This window comes from Danio aesculapii, chromosome 21, assembly GCF_903798145.1.
Source record: "Danio aesculapii chromosome 21, fDanAes4.1, whole genome shotgun sequence".
Lineage (NCBI taxonomy): Eukaryota > Metazoa > Chordata > Actinopteri > Cypriniformes > Danionidae > Danio > Danio aesculapii.
Genome location: NC_079455.1, coordinates 45,636,689 through 45,662,473, shown reverse-complemented (window position 1 = coordinate 45,662,473; position 25,785 = coordinate 45,636,689). Strand labels below are relative to the sequence as shown.

Sequence of the window (25,785 nt, the reverse complement as noted above, 5' to 3'; positions counted from 1 at the left end):
AATTCCATGATGTCCTACAAATTCCATGATATTCAAAAAATTCCTTGATATTCAAGACATTTCATGATATTCCAGGAATTCCATAAAATTCCAGGAAATCTAAAACATTTCAGAAAATGCATGATATTCCAGAAATTCCACAATATACCAAAATTCCTTGATATTCCAGAAATTCTATGATATTCCAGGAATTGCATGACCTGTGGGAACGAAGTTTTACCTTGTTCTGGTAGTAACGGATGGCGAGGATGACGGCTACGATGAGCAGGATGATTCCCAGAGCCACGAGAATCAGCGGAAAATGAGAAACCAGAGTCACGACCAGCAGCAGCTTCTGGATCCTCTCTGCTGAAGCGTCATCTATCACCACAGACTACACACACGCACACACACACACACACACACACACACACACACACACACACACACACACACACACACACACACAAACACGCACACACACACATTTAAGGTGTTTAATTTAGGCATAACATTACACCATCTTTAATATGACTCATGTTTAAAGGGTTCCCACAAGATTATTTGCTTTCACTTTTGTTTTTTGGACTAGAAACTCTATTTTTTGCAGTGTGTAGTTGCAAACGCACAAGTTTGCGACACAGTTTGCGTATGTTCATTGTTTTCAGAAATGCACCCTTGGTTAGATTTTAGTCAACTAAATACAGAGAGGATCTAACTGATTTATATTTATGATGTGTTTGTGACACACTGTTAATGTCCATTTGATACCATTTTGACATCAAGGTGCCCACTAAAACTAAAGAAAGATTTGCTGTCAAAATAATTATGAACAAATGTTCCTCCAGTAATGTTCATAACAGAACATTTTTTGTGCAACACTTGAGTTTGTCACAATTCTCGCTATTTACTACTGGCTGATTACCTGCCTATTATTCTGATATGAACTGTTCATTAGCATTTATAGAGTATGATCTTATTTTATGTAGCTAATCCTAATACCTAAACCTTAATGACTATAAATGAACAGCTAATTATTAATTTATTAGGCTAAACGTCAGACTTTGGGGTTTGTTATTAGCATGAATTGTACATTAAAATAAAATGTGACCGTGTGTCTTTATTAGTTTTTGCTAACACTTTAGTTTAGGTCATAATATTAACAAATCATTAACTAACACCACTACCATAATAAACTATTAATTTCTTGTTTATTAATAGTTATTAAGGTAGTAGTTAGGTTTAGGCGTTGAAATTATGAATGCAAAAAGGGATCATATATTATAACTACTATTAAACACTTAATATCTTAATTATGAGCAGGTAATAAGCCAGTAGTTAATAGCATGAACTGTGACATAAACAAGTTTTAGGTCACAATAATTTTTTATTATTTATTGATTGATTTATTTTATTAATCTAGTGCTTTTTTAAAGTTACTTCTTAGGAGAGCATTTAAAGTAGGGGTGTCAAAATTTATTGTTTTTTCAGTGCACTGTGATGCAGACGTGGACAATTCGGTATCGGTTCAGTAATAATCGTAACCGGTTATTATGTATGTACTGACGTCATTTATCTCATACACGATATGTCGTGGTAGCTTACTATGGCGAGGGAGGGAGTATTTACAACACTCCAACTACCTAAAACTCAGAAAATCTTCACAATTTCACTGCGTGTGTGTTTGCTGGACACTTACAGCAGAAGCCCCTTTTCCACAGTGATTGAGAGAATGAAGTAAACTCAATATCTCTCTCTTTCTCTCATTGTGGCCCATTGGACCTGCTGGGTGTAACTTTTCCTCTCCTTTCGGCTGTTCTACAGTGATACTCCTGGATACAGACGAGCGCGTGTCTGCAGAGTTTTCTCCACCGCGTCTATTATGGATCAGCTGTGATCGCCACTGCCGTTTATCAGTGTCACTCATCTGTGAAGAGCGCCAGTGTCAATCGCAGCCCCCTCGCCCTTTCTGTTGACCGTGTGACCCAGACAAGGCTCAGAGAGCGAGCGGGAAATTTATATTTGTTTATGTGCTATAAATGATTGTGTTGTTTAAAGGTGCAGTTTATATATCTGACTGTTTGTATTAAAGGACAAAATTGTATTACAAATAGTATATAAATATATTTATACATTTTAATACAAGAATTGTTGTGTTGTGAAGAAAATATATAACTGTGTATGGAAAGCATCGTCAATGCACCGTGATGCATCGAGTTTCAAATCGAACCGAATCGATGGCATGATAATCGTAACCGAACCAAACCGTGAGACCAGTGTAGGTTCACACCTCTAATGCAAAGTAGCATTTGCATAATGTTTGCATAATTATAATTTTAAAATAATGCACTCATAGATTAGCTTAATTAAAATATTAATATATTTTTGGGTTTGCTCTGTTTCTCACCTCGTTCAGAAAGATGATAGGGAAGATGGTGCTTTCCAGATTCCTGGTCATACTGAGGAAACAAAACACAAAGACCTATAAATTATAAAACACACACACACATATACACACACACACGAACACACGAACACACACACACACACACACACACACACACACACACACACACACATACAACTGTTTATGATTAAATCAAGATTAAATATATCATCACATACGGAAATCCCGTTACTCTCTCAAGATGAATGTTGATCTGAGCTCTTTTCATGGCACGAACAGGCACTCCCATAGTCTGAGAAACACACAGAAAACATCAACACTGATGAAAATAATTGATAAATACAGGAAATAAATGACTGATTTAAGAAGATGAACAAGTCAAACAATAAGGGCATTTTATCAAATAAGAAAACGGTGCAAATAAATGCATCTCTCACTTGTTTTTGTCTCGTTTCTAGTCCAAATTCTTAAATCAAGAAGCATTTTCTAGACAAGAGAAATAAGTTTTAGAAATAATGAGTCAAAATGAACTGAGTTTGTCCTTAATATAAGATAAATATTCTTGTTTTTACGCTTTGTAATAAGATTATCTCACTCATGCCATTGGCAGATTATTTAGCTTGTTTTAAGGAAAAACTCTTTGATTGGACTTTTAAAAATGATTTATTTAAAAAATTTGAGAATATAAATATAAACTGCATAGGTACACCCATCAAAAACACAATAAGTAAACAGAAAAAAATGAATGAAAAGTAAATAAATATGTACATATATATATATATATATATATATATATATACACAGACACATCCACAAACTGGCCACTTTATTAGGTACACCTTACAAGTACCGGGTTGGACCCCTATTACCTTCAGAACTGCCTCAATCCTACATGGCATATATTCAACAAGCTACTGGAAATATTCCTCAGAGATTTTGCTCCATATTGACATGATAGCATCACACAGTTGCTGCAGATTTGTCGGCTGCACATCCATGATGCCAATCTCCCGTTCCACCACATCCCAAAGGTGCTCTATTGGATTGAGCTCTGGTGACTGTGGAGGCCATTTGAGTACAGTGAACTCATTGTCATGTGCAAGAAACCAGTCTGAGATGATTGGCGCTTTATGACATGGTGCGTTATCCTGCTGGAAGTAGCCATCAGAAGATGGAGACACTGTGATCATAAAGGGATGGACATGGTCAGCAACAATACTCAGGTAGGCTGTGGCGCTCAATTGGTACTAATGGACCCAAAGTGTACCAAGAGAATATCCCCCACACCATTACACCACCACCAGCCTGAACCGCTGATACAAGGCAGGATGGATCCATGCTTTCATGTGGCAGCAGAAACGGAGACTCATCAGACCAGGCAACGTTTCTCCAATCTTCTATTGTCCAGTTTTGGTGAGCCTGTGTGAATTGTAGCCTCAGTTTCCTGTTCTTAGCTGACAGGAGCGGCACCCGGTGTGGTCTTCTGCTGCTGTAGCCCATCCGCCTCAAGGTTGGACGTGTTGTGTGTTCAGAGATGCTCTTCTGCAGACCTCGGTTGTAACGAGTGCTTATTTGAGTTACTGTTGCCTTTCTATCAGCTGGAACCAGTCTGGCCATTCTCCTCTGACCTCTGGCATCAACAAGGCATTTGCGCCCACAGAACTGCCGCTCACTGGATATTTCCTCTTTGTCGGACCATTCTCTGTAAACCCTAGAGATGGTTGTGCGTGAAAATCCCAGTAGATCAGCAGTTTCTGAAATACTCAGAGCAGCCCGTCTGGCAGCAACAACCATGCCACGCTCAAAGTCACTTAAATCCCCTTTCTTCCCCATTCTGATGCTCGCTTTTGAATCTACATGCCTAAATGCATTGAGTTGCTGCCATGTGATTGGCTGAAAATTTGCGCTAACAAGCAGTTGAACAGGTGTACCTAATAAAGTGGCCAGCGAGAGTATATAATTATATATTTATATAACTATATTTTTTGCTTGTGCAGAAAATGCTTCTTAATATAAGAATTTTTTGATATTTGAACCAGAAACAAGACAAAAACTGCAGTGAAAGCTTAACTAACTAAAAAAGACAAATACTCTTAAAACACTCATAACAATCTTACTCAATCGGATCTTGCAAAGTGTTTTATTCTTAAATCAAGATCATTAAGATGCTTTGATTGTAACTCTGGCTAGATAAATATTTTTGCAGTGAACCACTTTAGACAGGAAAAAATATATGAGGGGAAAAGACATTCCTTGTGAAATGCTGCTTAAAGGCTGTCTCAGAGCCAGTCATATCATAAAGCACTTTGGACAGGAACGAAACAGATTAAAAGGGGAAAGAATAGATTCAAAGTGTGTTATCAGACATACAGGGTTCAGATCCAGGAAGGTCTGATGCTGCTCGTGGACTGGAGAAAGACCCTCCACAGCCTGGATGTATTTCTCATCACCCATATGAAAATGAGGGAAAGATACGACTACAGGAGCACCTGGAGACATAACAACAACAGAAAATCATCATGTTTATTACAGCTCATATTACACACCATAATCATGCAGGTTTATGCATGGAAGACTCTTTCATTTAAAGGGAAATATGCTGCAGTCAAGATTTTAATTAATAAATAAAAATAAATGAATGAAAAATGAATGAATAATAAAATAAAAAGGAAAAAATACATAAAATTGTTATCTAAAGTGAAAAACACTGCATTTAAGATAACTACATAAATATTAATAATAATATATCAATTCATTTTGATATTATACATCAATATTATAATATTATTAATAAATATTAGATCATTAATGCTACAAATAATAAATATACAAATATGCTAAATTATTATCTGAAGTGAAATGAATTTAATAGATAAATAATAAATAATAAATAAATAATAAATAAATAATATATTATGATTATAAAATTATATATATATATATTACAATTAATAAATATACAAAATTATTACTTAAAGTGAAATACATTGCATTCAAGATAAACATTTAAATGTGAATAAATAATAATAATAACATATAAATTATTTGTAATATTTTATATCAATAATATAAAATCAATTATACAATGACTTGCCTAATTAACCCTAACTTGCCTAATTAACCTAATTAAGTCTTTATATGTCCCTTAATTAAGTAAATAAAAAATATTAAAAATAAATATTAATAATATATAATTCATTTTAATAATATATATCCATATTACTATAATATTATGAATAAATATATTTTAATGCTACAAATAATAAATAAATAAATATGCAGAATTATTATCTACAGTGAAATACACTGCATCCAAAATAAAAATATTTTATGATAAATAATAAATAAATTAATATTAATAATAATGTATTATAATTGTATTATTATATTATATTATTATAAATAATAAATGCACCAAATTATAATCCAAAGTGAAAAACATTGCATTGAAAATAAGCATTTTTATGTGAATAAATAAATAAGCATGAATAATAATATATACAATTATTTACATATTATATATCAATAATAATATAATATTATTAATATATATTATATTTTAATGCTATAAATAATAAATATACAAATATGCAAAATTATTATCTGTAGTGAAATACACTGCATTCAAGATAAACATTTAATTGATAAATAATAAATAAATATTAATAATAATATATTATAACTATAATATTAATATTATAAATAATAAATACACAAAAATATTATCTAAAGTAAAAAACACTGCATTTAAGATAAATAAATATTAATAATATATTACTTTATTTTAATATTATATGTCAATAATAACATAATATAATATAAATAATAAATATTACATTATCAATGCTACAAATAATAAATATACAAATATGCAATAATATTATCTGAAGTGAAATAAATTGCATTCAAGATCATTTAAATGATAAATAATAAATAAATTAATATTATACACACACACACACACACACACACACACACACACACACACACACACACACACACACACACACACACACACACACACACACATATATATATATATAATTAATTACAAACAATAATTATTCATAAGTATATATATAAATATATTAATATTAATAATAAAATATAAATTGTAATATATATATATATATATATATATATATATATATATATATATATATATATATATATATATATATATATATATATATATATATATATATATATAAATATAAAAGTATTATATATAAATAATATAATATCACTGTAATATATTTTCCGTTAAACAGAAATGTGGGGAAAATAATTAACAGGAGGGCTAATACTTCTGCATTTTACATACAATTATAATTAATAAATACATTCTATAAATTAAATAAACAATATGATAAAAGTACATCTTTTTAGTTTGATCTACTACTCTCTCACCACTAAATAAACACATTTTCAGAAATAGCATGCAGTGAAACATGAGCAGCGGCTCTATAAACACACACATGAACTAACAAAGAGCAAATTAACCAGTTCATCATCATAGCTAAGATCATAATTAAACATGCACTTAACCAAACATGATGAGTGTAAAATCACAGTGCTTAGCTGTTTCACACACTTCCCCCTTTCTAAAGCCACTGACCCAGTAATGTCCTTGAAACACACATTACCAATGTTTTAGCATGAATAACAATGCTTTAACAATGCTTTCTTTTATACGAGCCCCATGAGACATCAAGGTTGTCCTGTCTTGATTTTTATTTCCATGTCGTGATGTTTAAAAGGGAAGGAACCTAGTCTCACAAGAACATGACGCGACCTTTGACCTTCAGCATGAAAAAACAATCAGGAGTGACCGCGAGTAACCAGAGGCTAAAAGACGCTCTCAACACATGAGGGGAAATGAGACTCCAGCGTTACTGGGACAGAGGTGAGCGTTTTCCAGCGCTTCTGTTTGACAACACACACACACACACTCGCTCTGTGAGAGTGTGTCATTCCATACACCTGTAATGCGGGAGAGCACAAATGCTTTGGCAATATTATAATCATGGTGCTGATGCTCACATGAGCACAGCGTGACTGTAAACAGTAATAAAACACAAACACTGACATGACCTGAGAGGGGAAATCAGCTGTTGTGTGTTTATGTTTCACTGTAAGTATCACAGTAATACACAGAAGTGACTAGACCTGTTAAAAACGACTGATACAATGCTAAATAATGCTTAAGCGGGACTGTTTTTACAGTCAACACTTTGAACTCCCAAGCAACGGATAGCATCACCTGAAATCACTTGAAATACCCTGGAAACGGCATAGCAACAACATAAAACACTTGAAATACCCTAGAAACGGCATAGCAACAACGTAAAACACTTAAAAATACCCTAGAAACGGCATAGCAACAACGTAAAACACTTGAAATACACTAGAAGCGGCATAGCAACAACGTAAAACACTTAAAATACCATAGAAACGGCATAGCAACAACGTAAAACACTTAAAAATACCCTAGAAACGGCATAGCAACAACTTAAAACACTTGAAATATCCTCACAACTGGTTTAAAATACTTTCAACACCCTAGCAACAGCATAGCAACAACCTAAAACAATTCAAACAGCCTAGAAACAGCATAGCAGCAGACTAAAACACTTGAAACACCCTAAAAACTGCATAATGATAGCCTAAAACACTTGGGACACCATAACAACTGGATTAAAAACACATTGAACACCCTAGCAACAGCATAGCAACACGCTATAACCATTGAACACCCAAGAAAAAGCAATAAAACAGCCTAAAACCCTTGAGATACCCTCACAACTGGCTTAAAAACACTTTGAACACCCTAGCAACAGCATAACATATGCTATAGCAAACAAAACACCCTAGAAACGGCATAACGACAGTCTAAAACACTTGAAACACCCCAAAAACTGCATTTTAACAGGCTAAAAAATTAGGACATCATAACAACCCCTAAAACACCTAAAACAACCCTGAAACACCCTATCAACAGCCTGATCTAGATCGAAAATGACAGTCCAAAACACATGAAAGACCCTAAAACTGCATAGCAACACTTGGAACACCCTAGCAACAGCATATAACCACCCTAAAACATTTTAAATACCCTATAAACTGAATAGCAACAGCTTAAAACTCTTGGAACACCCTAAAAACTGGTTTAAAAAACTTTGAACACATTAGCAACAGCATAGCAACATGTTAAAACAATTAAAACACCCTAGAAACTGCATAGCAGCAGTGTAAAATACTTAAAGCATCCTAAGAAACTGCATAACGAAAGCCTAAAACTCTTGGGACACCCTAACAAACTGGCTTCAAAACATTCTGAACACCCTAGCAACAGCATAGCAAGTCTAAAACACCTGAAACAGCATAGAAACAGCCTAAAACCCTTGATATACCCTCACAACTGGTTTAAAAATACTTTCAACACCCTAGAAAGCGCATAACAACAGTCTAAAACACCTAAAACACCCCAAAAAACTGCTTTTTAACAGGTTATAAAAATTGGGAGAACACAACAATTGGCCTAAAAACCCCCTAGCAACAGTATAGCAATACCCTAAAACAGTTTAAACACCCAAGAAACTGCATAATGACAGCCTAAAACACTTAGCCACCCTAACAACTGGCTTACAAACACTTTAAACACCCCAGCAACACCATAACAACACCATAAAAGAATTGAAACACCCTAAAAACAGCATAACAATACTTTTAAACACGTGAAACACCTTAGATACTGCATAGCAACACCCTAAAATATTTAGAACACTAACAAAGGGCTAGAAACACATGGAGTACAAAAACAACTGCATAACAACAACCTAAACCACTGGAAATGCACTAGAATCTGCATAGTGCCAGTCTACAACTCCTGGAATACCATAAAAATTGCATAGCAATTTAACTGCTTTAAATGTTGGTACATCGTAGGTGAGGAAAAACACTTAGAACACCCCAGAAACTAAAACAATAAGAAGACCCTAGCAACTGATTAAACACTTGGAACACTCTCTAACAACTGACTAAAAAACTGGAACACCCTAAAAACTACAGTACATCCTAAAACACTTGGAATACCCTGGTAACTGCATAGCAACAGCTTTAAAATGTTGGAAATTCGTGTGGGGATAAAGACTGGAACACCCTCGCAAAAGAGACTAAAACTCCCGGAGCACCCTAGGAACTTACTAAAGCAATTGGAACACCCTAGAAATCCCATAACACCCTAAAACAATTGGAACAGTTTTGGAAAACTCTTGGAAAACCCTAGAAAAAACAAAAACAACTGGAACACCCAAGCAAAAGAGACTAAAACTCCTGGAACACCACTGGAACTGACTAAAAGAGACCTGGATATAGACACGTCTCTCTGCAACTGGGTTATGGACTTTCTGACTAACAGACCTCAGAATGTTAGATCAGGCCACATCTGCTCCACCACCGTCACACTCAACACTGGTGTACCACAGGGCTGCGTGCTGAGCCCCTTCCTCTACTCCCTTTTTACCATCGACTGTAGGCCTGTGAACAGATCCAATACCATCATCAAATTTGCAGATGACACCACAGTGATTGGTCTAATCAGCAATAATGATGAGACTGCCTACAGGGAGGAGATACAGCATCTGGCCACTTGGTGCACCGACAATAATCTGCTCCTTAACACCAGCAAGACCAAGGAGCTCATTGTGGACTTCAGGAAGGGACGAACAGGCTCACATGATCCCATCCACATTAATGGGATGGCCGTTGAGCCTGTCTCATCCTTCAAGTTCCTGTGGACCCACATCTCAAAGGACCTTTACTGGACCACCAACACCTCCAGCCTGGTCAAGAAGGCTCACCAGCGCCTATTCTTCTTGAGGCAACTAAAGAAGAACCAGCTTTCATCAGCCGTCTTGGTGAACTTCTACCGCTGCACAATAGAAAGCATCCTGACCAACTGCGTCACAGTCTGGTATGGAAGCTGCTCTGTTGCTGAGCGTAAGGCACTGCAGCGGGTGGTGAAAACTGCCCAACGCATCACAGGGACTACACTGCCAGCCATAGAGGACATCCAGAAGAAACACTGTCTGCGCCGAGCACGCAGTATTCTTAAGGACACCTCTCACCCTGCTCACAGACTGTTCTCTCTCCTGCCTTCCGGCAGGCGCTTCAGGCTCCCCCGGACAAAAACCAGCAGACTGAGGAACAGCTTTTTCCCCAGAGCTGTCTCCCTTTTGAACTCTGCCGCTCACTGACTCTTTTGTCCCCCAATACACCCCCCACACTCCTCTAACTTATACTCCTCACAATCACTGCACTATTTAACATTTGCAGATTTAAAGTTTGCACATATTCATTGCACTGATTCACTTATCTGAACTGGACATACCCACTGCACATGGACATTTGTAACAAATTTGTAACATTTGGAACAAAACACTTGGATCACCCTAGCAAAAGAGACTAAAACACATAGAACACCCTAGAAACTGACTAAAACAATTGGAACACCCTAGAAATGACGTAACACCTTAAACCAACTGGAATAACCTGGCAACTGCACAGCAACAGCTTTACAAATTTGGAACATCCTAACAAGTAAGGTAACACTAATAGGACTATAGCTACTGACTAAACACTAAGAAGGGTCTAGCAACTGACTAAAACTCTTGGAACACTCTTAACAACTGACTAAACATATGGAACACCCTAAAAACTACATTACATCCTAAAACACTTGGAATACCCTGGTAACTGCATAGAAAATCAGCTTTAAAACAAACTGGAACATCCTAACAAGTGGGGAAAACACTTGGAACACAGTAGAAAAAGAGGCTAAGACAGTTGGAACACCCTAGGAACTGACTAAAACAACTGGAACACCCTGGCGACTGCATAGCAACAGCTTTACAAATTTTGAACATCCTAACAAATGGGGAAAACACTTGGAAAAGCTTAGAAAGAGACAAAAACACCCGGAACACAATAGGAACTGACAAACAATTGGAACAACCTAGAAATTACATTACACCTTAAACCAATTGGAATAACCTGGCAAGTGCATATCAACCGCTTTACAAATTTGGAACATCCTACCAAGTAGGGAAACACTAAGAAGACCCTAGCAACTGATTAAACACTTGGAACACTGATAACTGATTAAACAATTGGAACACCCTACAAACTACATTGCATCCTAAAACACTTGGAATACCCCGGTAACTGCATTGCAACAGTTTAGAACACCATAGAAACTGGCTAAAACACTCAGAATTCCCTAGCAACTACATAGAAACAGCCTTAAACAATTGGAACACCCAAACATCTGCAAAATCCCCTTGAGCATCATTGACATCAAACTGATCTATAAAATGTAGATAATTATGCATTTTATTATTATTATGATTTTTTTTAGACATGCATTAATGCACCTTGTCGGCACACAGACACGTCCAGCACTCCGTCACCCAGGCATTTCTTGGGATTGAGGCAGAATCCCGCGTTCTCTGGGTTGTTTGTTCCATTGGCGAGCACAGCTCGGGGCGGCGTGAAGCGATACGCTGGGATTCCCTTCACCTCCACCTCCTTCTCAAAGCGCATGTGGATGGACCTGCAGGACCAATGACAAGACAGCAGTCAAAACGCTGAGCAAATTAACTGTACCACTGTGTTTTGGTGCTCTGGACTTGGAAATAATTAAAATAATTAGGCCCACATGGAATCTGTGCCCGCAGTTTTCCGGTGATTTTGTAGCCCATTATTGAATCTATTTATTTATTTATAAAAACTAAATACAATAAATATATATTTACACACATTTCTATATTAATTTCATTAATATTACTGAATAATATGCACTTAAAAAAATGCAGCAAAATGTACAGTATTAATGGCAATATGAGACAGCTGTTGTTTAGTTTTATTGGTGATTCCAAATATGTAATGTAATCGTAAGCTTGGCAAACAGTTTTAAATAATTAAATTTCCCCATTCAGACACAATGCCCGATCATACTGCCCGAGAGGTGTTTCAAAGATGGCCGCCGAGTGAAATGACTTGCCTTAAAGAGACTTTGTTATTAATCAAAACAATAATAATAATGCAGATTTGTTAAAAGAATAACTATGAAATATGATAAATAATAAATAACTGATCTATTTTATTTTATATAAACACACATGGGGTGTCACGGTGGCACAGTAGGTAGCACAATCGCCTCACAGCAAAAAGCTTGCATGTTCTCCCTGTGTTGGCGTGGGTTTGCTCTGGGTGCTGCAGTTTCCCTCACAGTCCAAACACATGCGCTATAGGGGAATTGGGTTGGCTGAAAATTGTTAGTAGTGTATGAGTGTGAATGAGAGTGTATGGATGTTTCCCAGTGATGGGTTGCAGCTGGAAGGACATCCGCTGAGTAAAACATATGATGGAATAGTTGGCGGTTCATTCCGCTGTGGCGACCCTAGTTTAATAAAGGGACTAAGCCGAAAAGAAAATGAATGAATGAATAAACACACACACACATAACACACACAGAGTTGAACAATCTCCCGGGTGTTTTGTTTTGAGCTGATACTGATCAGGGGAAATTAGTTTTCCAGCAGTTTGCATGATATAATGATGTACAAAGGTTAAATATGACGCTCCTGCGGCCGCTTCCCCTTAAAAATAAAATAAAAAATAAAAATACGGGTGAGGAGTCAGTGCAAAAGGACAAGGACAGCTGTTCCCGCCAGCACAATTACCCGCTCTCCTTCAACTGGGTTAAAAGTGGCTACGCGCAAAAAAACACATGTGTGTGTCGCTAAATCAGGTGTGATCATTTCCGCAGCGAACAAAGACGGGAGTGGAGATCTTTAGGTCAAAAATCCCACTGAAAATAGAGAGCGAGACGAGGGGTCAACAGGACTGCAGGTCAAAGGTCAAGTGGTGATCAGACAGCAGTTACATCAATGGAGTATTAAATATACAGCATGCGTCATCATGGGTGATCCATCTTTGCCTGACATGTGCAGGAAACTGAGCAGCAGGACATTTAGGACATTCTTGAAGTCAGAATTATTCACCCTCCGGTGATTTTTTGTTTTCTTTTTAAAATATTTCCTAAATGATGTTGAACAGATTCAGGAATTTTTCAAAGTATTTCCTCTAATATTTGTTCTTCTGGAGAAAGTCTTATTTGTTTTATTTCGGCTAAAATAAAAGCAGCTTTTAATAGTTTTACACCCTTTTTAAGGTCAATATTATTAGCCCTCTTAAGCAATATGAGTTTTGGATTGTCTGATAAACAGAAACTGGGGAAAAAATATTCAGGAGGGCGGATAATTCTGACTTGTTAATAATAATAATATTAATAATAATAATAATAATAATGATAATAATAATGATAATAATAATAATAATAATAATAACAAAACAATATTGATAATAATAATAATAATAATAATAACAACATAATAATATTGATAATAATAATAATAACAATAATAATAATAATAATAACAAAACAATATTGATAATAATAATTATTATTAATAATAATAACAACAAAACAATATTGATGATAATAATAATAATTAATAATAATAATAACAAAAAATACTGATAATAATAATAATTAATAATAATAATAACAAAAAATATTGAAAATAATAATAATAATTAATAATAATAATAACAAAACAATATTGATAATAATAATAATTATTAATAATAATAATAACAAAACAATATTGATGATAATAATAATAATTAATAATAATAATAACAAAAAATACTGATAATAATAATAATAATTAATAATAATAATAACAAAAAATATTGATAATAATAATAATAATAATAATAACATAATAATATTGATAATAATAATAATAACAATAACAATAATAATAATAACAAAACAATATTGATAATAATAATAATTATTAATAATAATAACAACAAAACAATATTGATGATAATAATAATAATTAATAATAATAATAACAAAAATACTGATAATAATAATAATTAATAATAATAATAACAAAAAATATTGAAAATAATAATAATAATTAATAATAATAATAACAAAAAATATTGAAAATAATAATAATAATTAATAATAATAATAATAACAACAAAATAATATTGATAATAATAATAATTGATAATAATAATAATAATAATAATAATGCTGAATTACTTTTAAAAAGAAAAAACTAATTTACAAGAAATTTACAGAGCAGAAAATTATTTCTTAACTGCATTCATTTGAATAAATTAAACTAGATTAAATGTAATGTTAAATAAATAATACATTTTTATTTAATAAATATAATACATGTAATATAAAAGCATAAAAGGTACAAAAATAAATCATTTTATAAAGTTATGAAGTAAATTTACTAACTTATTTATTATTATTTTATTACAGGAAATTAACTATTTGTTTTAATTAAAAACATAAATAGTTCTATTAAATACTGAACTGCATTAAAAAATGAATTAAAATAAAATGTAATTTTTAGATAATATATAATATATAATGAAAAAAAAACAAAGTTAAAATTGTAATATGTTATATACCATTATGTAATTAAGTAATTTTACGCAAAGTAACTTATTATTATTATTATTATTATTACTATTACTATTATTTCATTACTGGGAATAAACAATTTGATTAATAAACAAACAAACAAACAAACAAACAAACAAATGAACAAACAAACATAAATAGTTCCATTAAAAAAGGAAAAACTGTAAAAAAAAAAAATGTAAAAAACTAAATAATAATAATAATAATTATTATTATTATACATATTATAATAAATAATAATTAAATTATAATAAATAACAATTAAATGATAATAATAAAATAAAATAGTAGCGATCTAATCTAATCTAATCTAATCTAATCTAATCTAATCTAATATAATATAATATAATATAATATAATATAATATAATATAATATAATATAATAACCAATAACCTAGTGGTTAAGTGTGCGGACATATAGCACTGTGCTGCTCACGGTGACCCGAGTTCAATTGCCAGCAGACCCTTCTCTCTGGTTCTAATACTTTCCTGTCTGTAATCTCCACTATCTTATTTAAATTAAAGGTGAACTCCCCCTAAAAAACTATTACAAATAAAATAATAACAATTATAATAAATAATAATTAAATTATAATAAATAATATATACTAACATAAAATAATAAAAATATATATTATATAAATTATAACAAATAAAAATAAATAAGAATAATTAAATAAAATAATAATAATTATTATAATAAACAACAATCATTGAATCATATTAAATAATAAAATAAAAACTATTTTGAATAAATATAATAATATCTGTATTATTTCATGATTATAATTAAATAAATAGAAAGAAAAAATACATCCCCATGTGTAAAGTATGCCATTGTGAGCTCCTGTTTAAAATCTCTTCAATCTCCTTCATGAATCAGAGTAAAGTTATGTTCCCACACAGAGTCAGTGTGACGGGCTTGAGGACGTTCAGACCTTTAGTCCAGTTTCACTTCACTGGAGGAGAGGTGAAGAAAAATCTGCTGCACCAAACACACAACATCTGCTTTTCTGCATAATGTGCTTTCAAAGGGGAATTTCCGGCATTCGGCTAATTGTCATAAACATCTGGAGCTGCTTACATACATCAACATTTACACTACAACAAACCATGCAAAATTATAATCAGCTGAACTGTGTTATAACAGGGAAACTTATAAAAACATGTCAATTAAGACACTGTATTCTGTAGGAATAAATTAATAATAATAATAATAATAATAGGCAGTTCATTCCGCTGTGGTGACCCCTGAATAATAGAGGGTCTAAGCCAAAAAGAAAATGAATGAATGAATAATAATAAAAATAATAAAATAATAATAATCTTCATGGGCAGCACGGTGTCTCTGTCACGGATTGGCCAGGCTCTTCCACCAATTCCACACAGCGCCCATCATCACCGGAGTTCTAATCATGCACAGCTGCACCCAATCACTCAAACACACTATATAAGCACACACCTCACTTCAGTCATGGTTCGGTCTCGTTTCTACGAAGCGGACTCATAGAGAGTACCCTCCTGGTATTCACTATCCTCTTACTCAGCATTTGATACTTACCTGTTCTCTGTTTACTTCCAGTTTGTCCAGCGTTCCCCGTGTCCTGTCAGAGTTGAGTGTTTCGTCAGTCTGTCTTCCCCACAATCCATCTGGTGTGTGCATTCGGTCTTCCTCAGTGTCTGTCATCCGTCCTGCTTCAGAGAAGGAATATACTATCAACCAGAACTTCATTCACTTTCCCATTGTCCTCCTGCTGTTGCTCCGCTGTTAAAATAAATACAGTTTAATATTTACTCACCCTGTTTGTCCGTCTGCTTCCATAACAGAAGACCGGACCAACTACAATCAACAGCATGAGCACTCACGATCCCATTCAGGAGTTGGTGAACTCGCTGAAGAGAGTCCTTCTACCATCTGCACCACTTCCCGAAGCACCACCAGCACCGAGCACTTCTTCGCCGTCCACCCACTCATCCAGTCCCATGGCTCGACCAGCGCCCTACTCTGGCGGCGCGGAGGAGTGCAATGGATTCCTTTTACAATGTTCTCTTGTATTCACTATGCAACCTGATTTATATCCCACAGATCGGTTGAAGATTGCTTTCATTATCTCCCTTCTCTCTGGATCCGCTCTCCGGTGGGCTGAGACCATCTGGCAGCAAGCTGGACCGGTAACGAATTCCATTCATACATTCACGAAGTATTTTAAAGAGGTCTTTGGTCGTGAGGATGGAGAAGTGGCAGCTGGAGAGCAATTATACCACCTAAAACAAGGAGCCATGTCCACACAGGACTATGCCCTCCGATTTCGTACTCTGGCTGCTGCTAGCGGCTGGAATGAGCGATCTCTCCTTACTACTTACCGGTTCGGATTGGCACCCCACCTTCGAATACAGTTAGCAGCCTTAGACGATACTATGGGTTTGGAAAAATTTATCCAACGTTCTCTTCGATGTTCTGATCGTTTGAAAATCTACCAACATGATCCTGAACCAGTCCCTCAAGCACTCCTCCGTCCGTCAGAGCCCGTGGCCCCTCCCGAACCAGAACCCATGATTATTGAATCTGGTAGACTCACAACCACTGAGCGACAGAGGAGGCTGAACCGGGGTCTGTGTATGTACTGTGGTGCCGAAGGACATGCCAGACTGAACTGTCCCATCCGTCCCATTCGCTCCTTGGTGAGTGTGTTCAGTTCTACCATTGAGAAAATGCACCCCCTCACCACCAATGTTCAGTTAACTACCCACTCTCTCTCTGTTGCAGCTACGGCCCTTATCGACTCCGGTTCAGCTGGAAACTTCATCTCGTACGCCCTCTGTCGCCACCTCCAGCTCCGCACCGAAGCCTCGAAGCACATCTACCAGATTCAACCCATAACCAACGATATCACTTCCCAGGCACGTATACATCGTAAATGTGAATCCATCAATCTCCAAGTTGGATTGCTTCACAAGGAGGAGATTCAATTCCTGGTTCTGGAGGGTGCCACCATGGACATCATCCTAGGGCGCCCGTGGCTGGTGAAGCACGATCCCATCCTCTCTTGGGGTACCGGAGAAATAAAGAAATGGGGTAAAGAATGTATGTCAAGCTGTTTTCCCGATCTACCTTTACAACCTCAACGACCCCTTCCGGTCTACATCACCTCTGTCGAAAGTCCAGTCGAGAAACGATCCATTCAGATCCCGAAGATCTACTCCTCATACGAGGACGTATTTTGCCCCAAGAGAGCTTCCCAGCTACCTCCACATCGGCCATGGGACTGCGCCATAGACCTGATTCCTGATGCTCCAATGCCCAGAGGTAGGATCTATCCGTTGTCCCTTCCGGAGACTAAGGCCATGGAGGAGTACATTCAGGAGGCTCTGAGTCAGGGGTATATCCGCCCTTCCACCTCACCTGCGGCATCAAGTTTTTTCTTTGTGGCTAAGAAGGATGGAGGTTTGCGGCCATGCATCGATTACCGAACGCTCAACCAAGGAACAGTCAAATTCAGGTACCCACTTCCTCTCGTCCCTGCGGCCCTGGAACAACTCCGATCGGCCCGGATATTCACCAAGTTGGACCTCCGCAGCGCATACAACCTGGTACGAATACGCGAGGGGGACGAATGGAAGACGGGGTTTGTGACCCCTACTGGGCACTACGAGTATCTGGTCATGCCCTATGGTCTGGTCAACGCCCCCTCCGTATTCCAAAATTTCATCCATGAAGTCCTCCGGGAGTTCCTCCATCTCTTCGTCATTGTCTACATAGATGATATCCTGATTTACTCCCGGAGTGAGGCCGAACATCGCCACCATGTTGCGGAGGTCCTGCAAACCCTCCGGAAACACAAATTATATCTCAAAGCTGAAAAATGCTCATTCCACTTACCATCTGTGCAGTTTCTGGGATACATAATAGATCAAGAAGGGGTTCGTATGGACGAGAGGAAGGTCACTTCAGTTATCTCCTGGCCAGAACCCAAGACCATAAAAGAACTTCAACGATTCCTAGGGTTTGCAAATTTCTATCGACGTTTCATTCAGAACTACAGTATCATTACCGCTCCTCTCACCAACCTCCTCAAAGCTAAACCCAAGAAATTATCCTGGCCTCCTGAAGTCGCCGCAGCCTTCCAAAGTCTCAAAGATTCCTTCACTCAAGCTCCACTCCTGACTCACCCAGATCCTGACCTGCCTTTCGTGGTTGAAGTGGATGCATCAACCACTGGAGTGGGAGCCATCCTTTCACAGTCCCACGGTACTCCCAAGTTACTCCATCCATGTGCCTATTTCTCCCGGAAGCTTAGCCCGGCGGAAAGGAATTATGACATCGGGAACCGAGAACTTCTCGCCATCAAGCTCGCCTTGGAGGAGTGGCGACACTGGTTGGAGGGGGCCAAACATCCCTTCCAGGTGATCACAGACCATAAAAACCTACAATATCTCAAAGATGCTAAAAGACTCTGTCCTCGTCAGGCCCGTTGGTCATTGTTCTTTTCCAGATTTCATTTTTCAATATCCTATCGACCAGGATCAAAAAATATCAGAGCAGACGCACTTTCCAGAATTCATGATCAGCAAGAAACCACTGAAATCCCGGCCAAGATCCTTCCAGAACACATTGATATCTGCCCCATCCAATGGTCTGCTCCTCCAGCCATCGCCACTCCTGACCCCATACCTCCGCCGGGCTGTCCCCCTAATCGGCGATTTGTCCCTGAAAATCAACGGGTAGATCTCATCCATTCTAGTCACACATCTCTGGGCACTGGACATCCCGGGGCCAACAATACCCTCTCGCTGCTATCCCAACGCTTTTGGTGGCCGGACATGGCTAGGGATGTGAGAAGGTATGTACAAGGCTGCAGAGAATGTGCCATATCGAAGAGTCCTCGACATCTACCTGCAGGAAAACTCCATCCCTTGCCCATCCCGAACCGTCCCTGGTCACACCTAGGAGTAGATTTTATGACGGACCTTCCTTCCTCCGATGGTAATACCTGCATCCTGGTCATAGTAGATCGATTCTCAAAATTCTGTCGTCTGATTCCCCTGAAAGGTCTTCCCACGGCCCTAGAAACAGCAGAAAATCTTTTTAACCATGTCTTTCGATGTTTTGGACTCCCAGAAGATATAGTCTCGGACCGAGGTCCTCAATTTATTTCCAGACTATGGAAAGCATTCTTCAAACTCCTAGGTGTGACTGTCAGCCTCTCGTCTGGATATCATCCTCAAACCAACGGCCAGACGGAGAGGAAGATTCAGGAAGTGGGACGGTTCCTCAGGACCTTCTGTCACGGTCACCAGAATTCCTGGAACCAGTTTCTGGGCTGGGCAGAATACGCCCAGAATTCATTGCGACAACCCACCACAGGACTAACGCCATTCCAGTGTATCCTAGGATTTCAACCTCCACTCTTTCCCTGGGATGGCGAACCCTCAGATGTACCAGCAGTGGATCACTGGTTTCGGGAAAGCGAGAGGGTCTGGGACGAGTCACATCACCACCTTCAGAGGGCAGTTCGTAGAGCTAAGGAAGTGTCAGACAGGAGGAGGATTACAGGGCCTGTCTATAATCCCGGGCAGAAGGTTTGGCTCTCCACCAGGGACATCCGCTTACGACTGCCCTCCAAAAAACTTAGTCCCAGATTTGTTGGTCCCTTCACCATCCTGGAACAGGTCAACCCCGTCACCTACAAGCTACAACTACCACCTCAGTACAGAATCCATCCTACATTCCACGTATCACTACTTAAACCCTATCACAACCCTCTGATTCCCTCCACAGAGCCTGGCCACGAAGAGGAACCCCCTCCCCCACTGATGTTGGAAGAGGGTTCCGTCTACACAGTCAAGGACATTCTACGGTCCCGGCGTCGTGGTGGTCAACTAGAATACCTCGTTGACTGGGAGGGATATGGACCAGAGGAGAGGTCGTGGGTCCCCAGATCCGACATCTTAGATCCCGCACTTATGGAGGAGTTTCACTCCAATCACCCCGAGTTCCCAGCACCTCGCGGACGAGGTAGACCACCACGGCGCCGGAGGTTTAGGCCCTCAGGAGCGGGCCCTGGGGAGGGGGGTAATGTCACGGATTGGCCAGGCTCTTCCACCAATTCCACACAGCGCCCATCATCACCGGAGTTCTAATCATGCACAGCTGCACCCAATCACTCAAACACACTATATAAGCACACACCTCACTTCAGTCATGGTCCGGTCTCGTTTCTACGAAGCGGACTCATAGAGAGTACCCTCCTGGTATTCACTATCCTCTTACTCAGCATTTGATACTTACCTGTTCTCTGTTTACTTCCAGTTTGTCCAGCGTTCCCCGTGTCCTGTCAGAGTTGAGTGTTTCGTCAGTCTGTCTTCCCCACAATCCATCTGGTGTGTGCATTCGGTCTTCCTCAGTGTCTGTCATCCGTCCTGCTTCAGAGAAGGAATATACTATCAACCAGAACTTCATTCACTTTCCCATTGTCCTCCTGCTGTTGCTCCGCTGTTAAAATAAATACAGTTTAATATTTACTCACCCTGTTTGTCCGTCTGCTTCCATAACAGTCTCAGTGGTTAGCACTGTGGCCTCACAGAAAGAAAGTCGCTGGTTTGAGTCCCGGCTGGGTCAGTTGATGTTTCTGTGTGGAGTTTGCATGTCTTCCCCGTGTTGACGTGGGTTTCCACCGGGGCGCCGGTTTCCCCCACAGTCCAAACACATGCGCTATAGGGAAATTTGATGAACTAAATTGGCTGTAATGTACGAGTGTGTGTGTGTGAGAAAATGAGTGTGTATGGGTGTTTCCCAGTACTGGGTTGCAGCTGGAAGGGCATCCGCCGTGTAAAACCCATGCTGGAATAGTTGGTTCATTCCGCTGTGGCAACCTCTGATAAATCAGCGACTAAGCCTACTACAGGAATTAATCTTAATTATTATAATTTCATTTCATAATTATTATCTTTATAAATATTACTTTAATTATGATTATTATTAAATATCAAATTTAATATAATATAATAACAATAATAATCTTTATATTTAATTTAAACAATGATCCCATTAATAAAGTATTATTATTATTAATTTTGTATACAATTATGCCATAAATAAGGTAATATTGTTATTATTATTATACTATTTCTATGATAATAATACTACTAATAATAGTCATTATTAATAGCATACTAAATAATTAATTATGATTATTATAAAAAAAAATATCTTCATAATTATTTCTACAATTATCCCATAAATAACCTAATATGAATGATAATAATAAGTCGAATATGAATAATAATATAAACAATAAACACTCTAACTGAATTATGTATATTTTTAAAAGCTGTTCATGGTCTTTAATTATTATTAATACATTTTTCTCAGAATCTCAAACTTTCAAGCATTTCAAGGGCCTGTTCCCTCCTGAATAATAAGACGTTCCTCTGTGTAATGTCTTGACCAGATGCCTGCTCTATTCTCTGTTGCCATGTTCTGTATGTCCGGATGGCGTGTGATATATTGTTCTGTTCCTACTCAGACCTCCACCCATAAAAACACAGACGCTACAGAATCCGCATGTGCTGCCAACACACACTGACATCACACTCCGTAAATAACAACAGGTACTACACTCACACCCAAACACAAGAACAACAGCTGCAGGGTTGCCAAATCTAGGGAAATTGCACTTCTTTTAACCACTTGCTGCAGGTTGTTTTATGTTCTGCAGATTGACCCCTTAATAGATATTACTTTTTTTTAAGAATAGATATTACTGAGGCGCTGTCTACATTTCTGCAAATCTAACACATTACTTAAAATACATTATGTTGCACATTTTAAATTGTGTTGTCTACATTTTTGCAAATCTGTAATACGTTACTTAAAGTGTGTTTTGTTGTACATTTCAGATGACAAATCCACCAGAGGGAGCGTCTACATTTTGGCAAATGTGAAACATTACTCAGAATACACTTTGGGCACTGGAGGGCACTGTTTTGTATATTTTGATGTACATTACTTAGGGTACACTGTGTTTAAAAACTATAAGTTAAATAATAATGTAAAACTTTACGTCATGTAATGTATATTAATGTAAAACCTTGTCAAAACATTGTTCAGAGTTTTTGGACAGGCGGTAGACAGTCATTATGCAGTCTGATGGTGAGATGGTTTTTTATGATAACAGAATATTTATAATTACTAATATACAGCTATGTGGTTGCATTATTTAAGTTCCATATTTTGTACTACTTTTGAGTGACCATTGGGCTAGTTTTGTTGTGAAAATCTGGCAACCCTGAACAGCAGACTAAGATCTGAACTGCTTGATGTGTTTAATGCTTGCAGATGCAGCAGTTCAGTGTAAAGTAGACTCTGAAAGGTTAAGCTGTTCTGAGGTCAGACATTTATGAAATATAGACGCTTTCACAAATCGGAGTTAGCACAAAACTGATGTCGCCACAGATGAGCCAACACCATAAACCAATGCTTTATTGCATTAAGCTTAGTCTGCAAATAGGGACCTGCATGATTTGGCATGGCATCTGGAATGATTTCTCTGAAAATGATGGGTATTCTCCAGTAATACATGAACAAATGTTAAAAACTGAACACTCTGAGCATTATATGGCATACATATGATGATATATATAAAGTATAGACTATAATTTCATATTATGCTCTATTGTTTATTATAATAAATATTTTACAGTAATATTTTTTCATTATCATTTGGATGACTATAATCTTACAGTTCAGACAGAAATGAGAATAACATCATGATAATAATATCATGGAGAGAAAGCTGCACAACTGAACAAATATTACATTTTAGCATTTTATTTATCATTATTTTATGTCGGGCCTGTGATCATTAGGTTTTTTAATTTCATTAATATTTATTTTATATTTCTATACATACATATTTGTATAATAAAATGCATTCACTCTCTCTAATGGATTTGTCATCTGTAACATGCAACAAAACATATCCTAAATATTATTTTCAGCTTTAAAAATGTGCTAAAATTAGCAAAATGTATGCTAAACAGGGTATTACAGCTTCAAAAAAATGCAGACAGCGCCCTCTAGTGGATTTGCCATCTGAAACGAAACAAAGCATATGCCAAGTCACGTATTTCAGATTCGCAAAAAAGTTTACACTGCGCCCTCTAGTGGATTTGTCATTTGAAACATGTAACAAAACGACCCCTAAATAATAATTTCAGCTTTAAAAAAACAGACAGTGCCCTCTAGTGGATTTGCCATCTGAAACGTAACAAGTCATTTGCCAAGTAACATATTTCAGAATCACAAAACAGTGTGCACAGCGCCCTCTAGTGGAATTGTCAATTGAAACATGTAAAGAAACGTACATTACATAATAAATTCAGCTTAAAAAAACAAGCAGCGCCCTCTAGCGGATTTGTCACATCAAACATATAACTAAACATACCCTAAGTAACGTATTTTAGACTCGCAAAAATGGAAACAGCGTTCTCTTGTAGATTTGTCATCTGAAACATGCAACGAAACATCAACTAAATAATAATTTCAGCTTAAAAAAAAACAGACAGTGCCCTCTAGTGGATTTGTCACATCAAACAACAAAATATACCCTAAGTAACATAATTCAGTTTGCCAAAAAATGTAGACAGCGCCCTCTAGTGAATTTGTCATTTGAAAAATGAAACGAAACGCACCCTAAATAATAATTTCAGCTTTAAGAAAAAAAGAGTGCGCCCTCTTGTGGATTTGTCACATCAAACATAACAAAACATACCCTAAGTATTTCAGACTCGCAAAAATGTAAACAGCATTCTCTAGTGGATTTGTCATCTGAAACATGCAGCAAAAAGTACCTCAAATATATATTTCAAATTCAAAACCATGTAGAGAGCGCCCTCTAGTGGCTTTGACACCTGAAACATGAAACAAAACATTTCCCAAGTAATGTATTTCAGATTCACAAAAGTGTCAACAGCGAATTTTAGTGAATTTATCATCTGAAATGTACAATCAAGCATACTTGCTAGCATACCTGAACATACTAGTTTCGCAAAAATATAGTCCGCCACATATTTCCTGAGCTAACTACAGGGAGTTTTGTGTGTGATGTGACAGGTTTACCTGCAGAGGTCAGCGGTGAACACATCCAGTCGCTCCTCTTTAGTCAGGAACGTGTGAAACGCGCTGCCGTCGGTGCCATTGATCATGTTACTCTGATTGGTTTTCCAGAACGACATCATCCTGAAACACAAACCGCATCAACTTAGGCTATTCCCGCTCTTCTGACTGAAATGTTCCACTGTGGAGCTTCATAAAACATGATATTCAGTTTGATGGAGTCTTTACTTTTCTCCCTTCCAGGTGAAAATGCGGCCGTAGTCCAGATAGTTGTGCTCTCCAGTGTGATACACAAACTCACCATCATCACTGCCATTTTTCTGCAAAACAACAGACCAGAAACACATTTATAGATATGACAGAAATAAACATTTGTTTAGCAAGTACTATAGCATATTTGTTAACATTTTATCATTATTTTCTTACAAGAAGCACCATAATCTGAAGCCAGGGATGTCAAACTCAGTTCCTACACAGTTTAGTTCCAACCCTGCTTTAAAACACTTGCCTGTAGGTTTCAAACAAGCCTGAAGGAGTCAGTTAGTACGATCAGGTGTGTTTAATTAGAGTTGGAACTAAACTGAGCAGAGCTGAGGCCCTCAGAACTGAGTTTGACACCTGTCTCACCATACACAATATTATTTAAAATAACTTGTGTGAGAGCACGTGGAAATGAGAGAAATTAAATATTTGCTTAT

At 36.9% G+C, this 25,785-nt stretch overlaps 1 protein-coding gene across 1 annotated transcript in view; it reads right to left on the bottom strand.

Moving 5' to 3' along the window:
- Positions 1-25,785, bottom strand: part of scarb2b (scavenger receptor class B, member 2b) — a 74,172-nt gene that overhangs the window by 10,962 nt on the left and 37,425 nt on the right. Inside the window, exons 5-11 of the mRNA XM_056447030.1 lie at positions 25,316-25,407; positions 25,091-25,210; positions 11,821-11,999; positions 4,757-4,875; positions 2,605-2,678; positions 2,387-2,438; positions 221-373 (exon numbers count right to left, since the gene is read on the bottom strand). Coding sequence (XP_056303005.1) covers positions 221-373; positions 2,387-2,438; positions 2,605-2,678; positions 4,757-4,875; positions 11,821-11,999; positions 25,091-25,210; positions 25,316-25,407 — 789 coding nt within the window. The remainder of the gene's footprint in view (positions 1-220; positions 374-2,386; positions 2,439-2,604; positions 2,679-4,756; positions 4,876-11,820; positions 12,000-25,090; positions 25,211-25,315; positions 25,408-25,785) is intronic.